General features: G+C 41.7%; 1 protein-coding gene across 3 annotated transcripts in view; it reads left to right on the top strand.

Moving 5' to 3' along the window:
* Positions 1 to 12,214, top strand: part of SPEG (striated muscle enriched protein kinase) — a 1,671,639-nt gene that overhangs the window by 1,049,447 nt on the left and 609,978 nt on the right. For all 3 annotated transcript variants that reach the window (XM_085650107.1, XM_085650106.1, XM_085650108.1), the window contains one exon: positions 11,872 to 11,974. In XM_085650107.1, coding sequence (XP_085506233.1) covers positions 11,872 to 11,974 — 103 coding nt within the window. The remainder of the gene's footprint in view (positions 1 to 11,871; positions 11,975 to 12,214) is intronic.

Here is a 12,214-nt window from a genome sequence, read left to right as displayed (position 1 = left end):
CGTTTTTGATGGCATGGTCAGGTGCCTTTGTTTATGCTCTTCCCCCCCATTTCTCTGATCCCGAGACTGCTAAGAAAGCTAAAAACGGAACCCTGAAAAATGATCCTAATAGCACCGTCTTGGCCTCACCAGTACTGGTTCACAGAGCTTCTTTTCCTATCCTTGGAGCATCCCGTTCCTTTGAAACTGATTCCATCACTGCTGAGGATGTCCCAGGGCCAAGTATTGCATCCGGATCCCCTATCCCTTCAATTATCGGCGTCGCTCCTGAGCACAGAGAGTTTCTCGACTTAAAGCTCTCTGCAGAATGTAGAGAAATCCTGTCTCAGGCTCGTGCTCAAAGTACAAACAAAACCTACCAGATGAAATGAAAGAGGTTTTGTCACTGGTGCAGAGAATCGAGAGTTCACCCTTTCTCTTCTTTGGCGCATGAAATCCTTCCTTACATTCTTTCCTTGGCAAAGGCGGGCCTGGCTCATTCATCTATTAAAGTGCATCTCACGGCCATCTCTCGCTTCAGGAGGACATCCTCAGGCTCTTCGCTCTGGTCAGCAAGATTAATTAAACAGTTTACGAAATGTCTTTTTTGAGTCTTCCCTCCAGTGAAGCCTCCTCCACCACTGTGGCACCTTAATCTAGTCTTGACCCAGCTCATAAAATATCCCTTTGAGCCGATACATAAAGCAAACTTGAAATTTCTTTCCTGGAAGGTGGCCCTTCTTCTAGCCTTGACATCAGCTAGAAGGGCCAGCGAGTTGCAGGCACTCACCATTCAAGAGCCCTTTCTTCAATTTAAAAATGAAACGGTAGTACTCCGTACCAAACCAAAGTTCATCCCGGAGCTACCGTCGGACTTTTATTTAAATAAACCTGTGATACTTAACTTTTATCCCTCAACTCCAGCTCAGAGGTCACTTCACTCATTGGAAATTCAGTGTTGCCTGAAGTTCTATCTTCAGAAAACTAAGGATTTTAGAAAGTCACATCAGCTCTTCGTGGCTTACAGCGCCCCTCGTAAAGGATTCCCCCTTTCCAAACAGGGGATTGCACGGTGGATTTCCAGCGCTATCCAATATTGTCATCAAGCAGCGGGAAAGCCCCTTGAAGGAAAAGTCCGTGCTCACTCCACGAGGGCGATCTCTTCTTCTACAGCCCTCTTTGCTGGGTTACCTATCCGGGACATCTGCAGAGCAGTGACCTGGAAGAGTGCCCATACCTTCACAAGACATTAGTGCTTGGATTCTTCGTCGCGCAGCGACACTGCAGTGGGCCAAGCAGTCCTGAGGAACCTCTTTCAATAACTGGTGAGCTTTCCTTCTCATCCCTCCTTCCTTTACTTCATAATATCTTTGCACATTCTTTGATACAACTGATTGCTTCTTGTTATTTCTGTATGTATATATGGGTATTTTATTCGCATTTTAATGTTGGGTGATTTCTTTTATTACACTGTTTAAAAAAAAAAAAGAAGGATGTCTAAACTGCGAGATATGCTATTTCTTTTTCTTTTTAATCTTATTGATGCATTGTTGATCTCTGTTGAAACTAATACAGACAAAGAAATGTGCTCATGACTGCTAGCTACTCTGATTCAAGCATGGGAATCTATGAAAGTTCCAATACTGGAGTAAGAAAACAAGTTACTTACCTGTAACTTTAGTTCTCCAGTATTGGAAACTTTCATAGATTCACATGCGACCCACCCTCCTCCCCTGGAAAAGCTCGACATCCTGCATATTCATGGTTATACTGTGGCACTACGGCTATGAAAATCTGATGGTCCGAGGTTCTCTCAAGAGGGTTCTAAAGGGTGAGGCTGATCTGATTGGTTGTTGATTTTATTTAGTATATTTTACAAAAAGAGGTGGATATGTTACAAAACTAGAATGGGCCTAGGCCTAGTTTCTATTTGTAATGGTTTGTATTGCTATTTTTATATATACTGGGGCTCCCATCTCAACGAGGGGGAATGATTCAAGCATGGGAATCTATGAAAGTTTCCAATACTAGAGAAGTAAAATTTACAGGTAAGTAACTTGTTTTCTTTCTGCACACCATTCCACAAACTTGCCCCAGCAGCAGGCGTATACTGTGTAAGTGGAGGAATGCCTGGCTTCCAAGATAACATTGCAGACTTCGGGTGGAATTCCAAAAGCTGTCACTTGTCGTCGCTCAATCTCCGTGCAGGGGTACTACTCACGAAAAGTTCTGGATCCATTCTGACACCTAGGGATAATACTAAGGTAAGGAATCTGCGGCTAGATAGAGTCTCTACTAAATAAATTTCAAACCATGTACTCAATTGGCATGGGATTGGCTTTGCAAACAGCTAAAATACAGAATACTTTATGATCCAGAGCAATCTCTTTCTCACTATCATTGATGTATATAACAGAGGATAGGTCAACACCACAAATGCTCCTTGAGTGGGAGATTCATCAGATTGTAGATATTTTCCAGTATGGTCAGTTTTTGGAATGACTGGGGACGGCGGACAGATACATATATACAGATTCAGATGCTATGGATACATTTACTTTGTATCGCCTCCAGATACCCATCTTTTCCACAAGAACCTATTCCATGTAAAATACTGTCCCTACCATCCCATCCACCAAACACACTGTCACAAAGCTGTATTCCACTATGGAATCAGAGACTCCTGGTGTGGTCCTGGGGACCAGGGTAAAATGAGAGGTAGATCTGTGAGGGGAGATTCCAGTTCTGGAATGGATGAATTGCTGTGGTCAGATTATTCCCCAATGGCCGCCTGCGATTGTTACACTTTAAATGTTTACATCAAGCTTATCAATAAGCTGTTAAAGCTGTGCAAGTCTAAATTGCAAGAACACTTGAAGTGTGTAACATTTCTTGCAACTGACACTTATTTTATTAATCTAGCCTAGCCCTGCCCTTTGATAAGCAGATATTGGATTGTCGTAATCCGCGCTCCCACTGATATGATGGGGATAAACATGGTGCTAACTTCGAAGGTGGCACCATTGATGTATCTGTGAGTGTACGGTGATTCACCTCTGTAGCTTTGCTATTGACGATAAGGAAGGTAGGTTGTGCATGGGGAAGAGATCTCACCCCAGCTGTTAAGATCTGTATAGATAACCTAACCTTCTGTAATGAGCAGGTGGAACGTTCCTATCTCTTTACTCTCCCATAAGTCCAAAAACCCAAGGACATCTTGGTCCCCTTCCAATCATATATGTCAACCCAGGATATTTTGAAATGGTCGATATAATAACATTGGTACCCAATACTTCTACATTATAATTAATGAATGGGAGCTCATCGCTCCAGGGCTGCAGCAACTAGAGTGGATAATTTACGGAAATGTATTTTATCTTTAGCTTCATGTATGTAATTGTCAATTGGTTACTTACAATTTTCTGAGTAAGGTTTGTGTGCAGCTGTAATGTTGGGAAGACTTTTCAAATACATAAATAAATAAACTAGATTACCTAAATTTACATTCAAAGAAAAATGGCCAAGAGGCAGGGCACAAATACAGAAGAATCTAAATTACCTTGGTCTCAAAGCATGTGGCAGCTAACACGTTTTTAAATAATGGAAAGCTGATTAGGACAACTAAAATTCTAAAATGGAGCAATGTTAGTGAAGTTGGAAAATAGAAGTTGGTGGTAGAAGAATGATGCAATTTTACCGGTGCATCGTAAACTGCAGCCATTGGAGGTTTTGTCAAAGGAAGGATTAGAGAACATGATTTTCAGATTTTCGGTGCAGAAATGGTATGGAACCTCAAAGATGATACAGATACAATCTGCAACACTGTATTGTAGAGTTGGCAGCATGGCAGGTTTGCATTTGTTGAACATTTACTAGAAAAGGTTCAAGTGAACTGAGTGGAAATAAAAAAGGTGAGAAGATGAGTATGGAAATGGTAGTCCAAATGAAAGTTGATAAAGGGCACCTTATTGTGATAAGCCATTCTGAGGGAACTGGTTACCTGCTGAGACCTCAGCCAAGCATAACACCACCGAACCAACTGATTAGAGAAATGCATTGTACCTATGTATGTTCATGCTATCGTAAATCAACCAGTCTTTGTCCAAAATTTATGAAATTTCAACATGGGTGCAACAGTACATCCACTGATAATATACTGTGTATTATAATATATGAAGACCTAGTAGTCGCGCACCCCTAATTTATGCATACGAGTGCTCTAAAAACCATGGGTCTAGCAAACGCTATATAAAACGCAAAAATAAATAAAATATTTTGACAATTACTAAGGAGCTGATGATCAAGAAGATAAAACTGCTAAACTCTTCTTCACAACCATTCTGATTTTCACTGCTTGGTAGTCTATGCAGACAGCCATGTGACTCTGTGGAGATTCACTGCTTTGGAATGAATAATTTGTGGGCTCAGTTATTGACATGGCATTATTAATTTATAGTTCTTCTTGATTTATATTGAGCTTGGACCACACCAATGCTAGTATCAGAACATCTGTGACAGTAATAGAGGGTGACACCTAGTTATTCAACTACAGTGTAAGACTGTGGTGGAGCGCTGTTACATTAAGAGATGCTGGAGCATGTTCCTAACATTTTAGCAAAGGACACAGATGTGTGATTGCTACCAAATGAATGGGCCACAGATCACATTCACTCTTCAGTGTCATTTCAGTACTGAAATTTCCACATAGTCATGTGACCCTCGCCGTATCACTTTCCCAGTTTCAGTTGTTAATGCCTTTCCATTCCTTGTCAGAATGAAATCTAAATGGGTAAACATGACTTCAGATTTCTGTTGATTTATAGTGATGGCTGAAATGGAGAATGAGCCAGGACAATGCAGACGGGAACATGTTTAAATCCGCCCTAAGACACTAAAGCAAAATGATTCAGATCACCAAAGGCGGACCGCATCGATGCCAGCAGCAACAGAAGCAAAGAAATATTAGCCATTGTGAAAGATTTCACCTCACCATCAGCCGCCTCAAACTCAATCACCCTCTGGCAGGACCTCTGCAACAATGTCTCTCAATTCTTCAGCAGCAAAATCGCGACCATTTACAGCAACTTCAGCCTGCAACCGGACCCATCAGACCTTGTTAAACACCTCCCGATCTTATCCAGAGAACCAATGCCAACCACATGGCCCATCATCACCCCATAAGATACCGCTGCCGCCATGAAGTCCATCCACTCAGGTGACCCATCGGACCCCTGGGCCCACCAAGCCTACTCCAGAGGTCTGCATCAGTGCCATGCTGACACCCATTCTGAATTCCTCCACCTCTTCGGTGACCTTGCCAGATACCTGGAAACATGCAACTGTCCTCCCGTTGCTGAAGAAAGCTTCTGCAACCCTTCAATGCTAGCCAACTACAGACCGATCCCTCAGCTACCATTAACCACCAAGGTCATCGAGAAAATCATTACCAGACACCTCAATGAATACCTCAACAACCACCAACTCCTCACCACCACTCAGTCTTGTTTCAGACCCAATCACAGCACGGAAACCTCCCTCATTGCTTCCACAGATGACTTCCACATGACTCTGGTCAGAGGAGACACTGCAGTCCTCATCCTCTTGGACCTCTCTGCAGCATTTGACTCAGTCTCCTACCCAATCCTCATCCAATGCCTACAAGACATTGGAACCCACTGACACGTACTCCGATGGATCTGCTCCTTCCTGACCAGAATGCCCAGTCAGTCAGGCTGACACAGTAGACCTTGGGCCTCATTTGTGGTGTTCCACAAGGATCCTCACTGAGCCCAACCCTCTTAAACGCATACATGATCCTTCTAGCTAGCATCATCCACTCGTGTCATCAACATCCTCTCCTACGCCGATGACAGGCAACTCATTCTCACCCTCATGGACAATAGGCTCAATACCCGGATCAACAATGTCTGTATGACAGAAATCACCCTCCAGATGAAGACTAACTGTCTAAAGTTAAACACTGACAAGACCGAAATCGTGATCTTTGGGAAGAGCACATCACTGTGGGACTCTACCTGCTGGCCAACAGAGCTGGGACCGACACCCAACCGCAACACTCATGGCAAGAACGGGATCATCATCAACAGTAAACTCAACGTGACCTCTCAAGTCAGTGCCGTCATACCCTGAAGATTCTGGGGAAGATTTTCAAATGCCTCCCAGTCAGCACCCAGAACACTTTCACACATGCCATGGTCACAGGCATAATGGACTATTCTCGACAGTCCACAAGAAGTATTACAGCCTTAATTGCCAGATCCAGTGGCAGGGGCATTTTGCCCTTTGATCCTGGAAGACATTTTGGTTTCAGCCACGTCACATATGCACCACCTTGGGAGGTACTGCTTTGGTAGCTATACACAAGGTGAGGAATCGGCAATTAGAAAGAGTATCCACCAGAATGAGGATTATCTAAGGTAATTGATGTTTTCATCAGTACTAAAAACCGGATTTGGTAATCATGTCAACAGTCAGGTAGAAACATGCATCGGTACCTGAGACATCAATTCCTCTAAACAGGGACAGCAAATGCATAGATGCAGTGAATAGGAAGGTTTGCGGTACTGCTGCCACAGGCTTGAATGCAGGTAGAGCAACAGCTATGCTGGGAATATACAATACAACACTAAATAAATCCTTACAAGAGTTTGCAGATGACCTTCCCAGAGCAACAAAAAAGGACTTAGGTAGTCTTAACAAGGAATGTTGCTTTCTAACCAAATCATCAGTGCTTCTGTGGTTTGACCACATATGGCAGTCTCCGATTTCTGTAATGTAACTCACTTAGAAGGCCTTTTGGGCTACGCCTTACATCTCTAAAGCCAGAAGCCAAGCTTAAATAAGGAACCTTCCTTTCATTGGCCTAGTTTTGTTTGGTCCCCATACTGTTGATGAACTGCTCAAGGAGAAAAAGAGGCTTTTCAGATTTCAATACCGGCGCAGAGACTGCCAATACCACTCAAGACAGATGGTTCATTCCCCACTGGCCTTATCAAATCCAGTCAAAAGGTCAGTATAGATCATTTTACGAGAGAAGTACTTCTAGAAGCAGAGGACTGCAACAGCAACATCAGTCCTCTTCTGGCAAAGTTCCAGCCCACGCTAGACAATAACTATCTCACTTTCTCTCCTCTTTTTGCCACTCTGGTAGGAGGGAGTCTATCAAAACAGCTTAGAGTAGTTCATCATCAATGACAAATGGGGTTTTGACACATTCATCAAAATTGCACGATCCACTTCAAATCCTTCCCACCATCCATTATTCCGAAATCTGCACCAAATGTCAACTTTGCTTATGAAGAAGGGACGCTGCAACAGTATTGCAATAGCGAGTAATCGAGCCTATTGCTCCATTTCATAGTGGAGAAGATATCTACATATCAACAATTTTTGGGTATGCAAAAGGACATCAAACAGGAATTTATACAAATAAGGCTGGCCAACGGATACATGAAGAAGGAATAGTTTTAAATTCTAGCCATTCATCAATTTTTTTCACAACACAAGTAATGGTATTGAATCTGTGCAGCGGATCTGCAGTATGCTTACTTCGACATACCCGTGTCTAGGAAATACAAGAAATTCTGAAGGTTCCTTCAGGAAAAGGACACTATCAATGCTTAGCTCCCCCTTCAAACTAAACTTATTCTGAAGGACCTTTTCCAAATGTATTGCTGTGGCGGCAGCCTTCCTTCGCAGGTAGATAATTTATATTTACCCCTAGTTTGAAAACTGGTTAATGAAGGACCACTCAGCAGAAAAAGGTATCCACAACGTTAAGATGTCAGCATGTCAACTTCAGCGTGTGGGTCTCGAGATAAATCTTCAGAAGTCTACATCAATGCCTTTCCATAAGATGACTTATCTGGGTCCAAACTTGATTACAGATGGAGGAGAAGTGTCTCCATCAGTGGAGAGAGTAACTTCCACCGCTCAGCAGTGCTTTTTAATTCAAACAACCATGTTTCAGCAACTGATCAGATGGCCTCTCTTCCAGGGTCGATGGCCACTTGCCATTAAATTTCACCAAATGCAAGGAGCCATATGAGACCCCTACAGAAGTGGTTAATAGACCAATGGTCTCACTGGAGGGACAACTTGAAAAACAGAGTTACCCATCTCTTCAAGCAAGACAGTCTCCATGTGGTGCAAAAGTCCCATTTTACAATGACCTTCCAACTCAGACAATTGTGATTAATACGTCTTTGATGGGGCAGATAACCTATTTACAGAAGTGACCTAGCAAAGGCTTGTAGTCAAACAACAAATCCATATACCATTTAATATCCTAGGTTTGAGAAAAAAAGTCCATCTGGCTCTCAAGGCATTCCAATTATCTCTGTTACCTCTAATAACGAATGGGATCCTTGTACAGATGGACAACAAAACCAGAATTCATTACCTCCACAAACAAGGAGGCTCCAGGTCCAGAATCCTTTCACTGGATGCCCAGAAAAACTGTAAATGGCTAGGATGAAGGAATCTGTCAATCCAGGTGATATACCTGCCCACCATGCAGAACTTCCAAGCAGATGTTCTCAGCAGCTTCTTTGTAGAAAATCATGAATGGGTCCTGAATGATAATATGCCCCTCGACGTCTTCTCAGATTGTGGATTTTCACATAGAGACTGCTACACAACTTCTCAAAATGCTTAATGTGCAGACATCGTCTACAGGGTGTAGGACCCGGACTATCTGAGCAATGCCCTTTTGATCGACTGGTCAGGGAAAGTTTTCTACACTTTCATGGAACCCTATGATTCCAACTGTTCTGATAAAGCTAAATACTTTAATTCAAGATGATGTAAATTTCTCCTAAGTGGCAAATTAATGGGTGGTTTCCAGACTTTTTTCATCTATCAATACGTCTACAGAACAGGCTTCCACGCAAACATCATTCCCCGTATGGGTACTATTATATTCAAAGTCTAACTATGAACTCTATTTCCATTTACTCCATTAATTAAAGGAAACTCAGTATATGATGTGCTCAACTTTATTCATTCATCTTCAGACTTGATTTCACAGCTTAGCCAAAGCATTTCGTCCTATACACCATGGAACCTTTTTTGGCATGGTTACTTGGGACCGCATGAGGATACTAACCTAACGGGTTTATGTACTAATTGATTTGACGAAGCATAAGTCACTAAGAATTGCACAAGGATATGGAACCTCGAGGAAGTCCTCGTGCATAAGATGAAACACGTTGGCTGAGCTGTGAAATCATATCTGAAGATGAATGAATAAATTTGAACACAACCCTGAATTAATGGGCTTAATGGAAATGATAACACTGTTGAACTTTGAATAGTGTCCAAGAGAGGATTACCAAATTAAATTTATGGTGGATCACTTCTGGAGTGCTCCCCATTTGTTGTATTTATATGTACACTTCCAGGGGGTTATTTGGCAGTGGGACCTTGGGGGTTTTGAGCACCGTAATTGTGAACACTTGAAAATGCTTATCGGTGTGGTGGACTGCAGCCACCACTGCATTTTCTATTTGTTTTTGTTTTTTTTTTCTTTGTAAACCTAAGCTATTTTCCATGATTCAAGACCAATTATACCACTCCAATGCTACATCCTTAAATTGGCAAGAGGGCTTCTGAGGTCATACAATATGTGCACCTTCACATACCACAAGCCTGTGTGAACATTTTAAGAGAGGCTAAAAGAGTATCTACAAGAACCTAAAATGCTTTTAAATGGAAAAGAATTCCAGATCCAATCTCCAACGAAGAAGATGTAATTATTTTCTTCACCAACGTGCCCAATCAAGGCTTCAGTGCTCTTCTATCAGAACATATTTGCAATTATCCTATCTTATATGAAGGATCCTGAGCAAATATCTTTCTTAACAATCTGTGTCACTAAGTGACAATTTCTATATGTGAGCCTATACATTAGGCTTCATAGCAGTTTCTGTCTTGGAAGGCAGCTGTCTTAGTGACCTTAACTTCTGCCCATTGAGTGACTTTCAGGCTCTTTCAGTGTTAGAGCATTGTACTTGCTTTCTTTCATTCCAATAGGGTGGTAATAAGAACACCCTTTTTTATTGTCAGTGGTTTTCTCAAAATTTCACTTAAATCTACATCATTACTGGTTTTCTTTAGTAATTCTTTGACTCCTGCAAACAGAATTCCATGCATTCTAGATGTGAATTTAGAACTGATATTATACCTGGATCGAACACAAGATTTAAGAAAATTCAGTCTTCAAACATGTTTAGACGCATCCAAACAATCCATCTCCAGGAGGATAGTCTTTTGTATTTCATTGTGCTCCTAATAAACCCTTACTCATCAAACCGGAGCTCTTATGGCAAGAGGAAAATCAGTGACTGCTACATGGCATAAAAATGTTCCTGTGTCAGACATTTGTAAGGCAGAAACTTGGAGGCCTATCCACACTTTAATAAAACTTTACTGCCTAGACTTGGATTCTGCAATAGACACAATAGTTGGTCACAATGCTCTTAAGAATCCTTTTAGATACGTTCTTCCCCCATAGCATTTGAGCACAGAAACTGCTCTTTCACTTGAGGATAAGCGTGCTACTGTATTCTGTATTCTTGACTATAAAGTGAAGATCCCACGATGCAGAAGGGAAAGTACTTACTTGTAATCCTAGTTCTCCATCATAAAGTCTTAATTAAAGACATGAACAACCTTCCCTCCTCCCCTGTATCTATTGTCCAATCGTGGAAAGCCCTCAGTTCGTCAATATATAGACATAAACCTGTCAAAAAGAACTGAGGCTCTCCAGCAACTACCATTGCATGGCATGATAGAATATAGAAGCTGCTGACTCCCTAAAGAGGTACTACATGTTATTTCCAACTTCTCTTAAGATTCTGCTTTTCAGTCTACATATGTCATTTGCTCAAATTCACCCACTTAATCTGTGCAAGGGCTTGAGGATTGTTGTTGCAATAAACTCTATTTGGTAAAATAAACACTGTGGAAACAATTAGCCTGTATAGGCTACAGAGTTTGTTACTTCACTAAAAATAATGCCAGATGTTTCAAGCACTGCTGCATCGTTTGTATGGGATTTGAAGTGTTCCAGGATGCCTTCACACAGGTGGGAGCTATCTACCTTCAGAGCTTCAATGAATATTCCGACTATGCAGAACTAGGATTTCAGTAAGTACGTTTTCATTATAGAAATGTAGCTCAATTGTGGCTAAAAGTGTTATTTATTTTTCTAAAAATATAACACTCCCTTTACCTTACGATTTAATGCTATTCCTTATGTCAACAGAATCTGATTTTCTAAGGCTTCATTTATCTGTAAGCCTGGCCTGTTCAACCTCACTACTCTCTGAGAGTCATTACCTAAAAAATGAGGGACATGAATTCAGTGAGCCTGCTGTAGTTTCAGTTTCCTGGGATTTCAAATACAGTGATGAATGCTTGCTGCGGAGTCCAGCAATTGTCAAAGCTGGAGAACTTTCCTAACAGTATAGTACAACACTTTTAACAAATGTTTGAGTACTGTGCTTGAAGTATGGAACTCTCTACCGCCCAATGTAAGATGCACCAATTGTTTGATGCCCTTCTTCCTGCATTCCACCCTGTTTACCCTCTTGACTCTTCTGTCTCACACTTTAACAGTCAATATCTTTGTAAGGTGAACTGATTTTGCCTCCAGTCTGATTTTTCATCTGTCTATCATGTTTGCATCTTGACTGCAGTGTGGGTGATCATATATGGTCAATAAGCAGTCTGCTAAAGAAGGACAGATTGACTGTGCAAATGATGCAGACAGTGTGAGGGGGCACATGACAGTTGTCAGAAATCATTGGATATTTTTCTATGCTACTTGATTGCCCTTTTATTTATTTTCTCTCTATTGTTTTTTTCAAGTTAAGCCTAAAGCAGATGGGGCCGGGGATGAAACTGATGGTTCGCTGATACACAAGATAAGGAGGCTGACCGATTATTACGACATCCACAAAGATATTGGAAGGTAATGAATAGCACTTGAGTCTCCTAGATAAGCAGGGACATCCAGGTTGAGTACTTGGGCATAGTGAAGATATCAGTTGAAGGGGGTCTCCTGGGGAAAACATGTGTCTTCTGGATGTGCAGCATTATGAGATACACAGGTTTGAGGGATTCTGTCCAGGAGAAGGAGTGGGGCTGCATAAAGGGCTTGGACTCCTGGGTAGCCAAGAATTAGGTAATTTATAGATTGAACCCATCTGAG

This window comes from Triturus cristatus, chromosome 3_2, assembly GCF_964204655.1.
Source record: "Triturus cristatus chromosome 3_2, aTriCri1.1, whole genome shotgun sequence".
NCBI classification, from domain to species: Eukaryota; Metazoa; Chordata; class Amphibia; order Caudata; family Salamandridae; genus Triturus; species Triturus cristatus.
The sequence above is the reverse complement of the archived record's forward strand: the minus strand, read 5'-3'. Positions and strand labels throughout refer to the sequence as shown.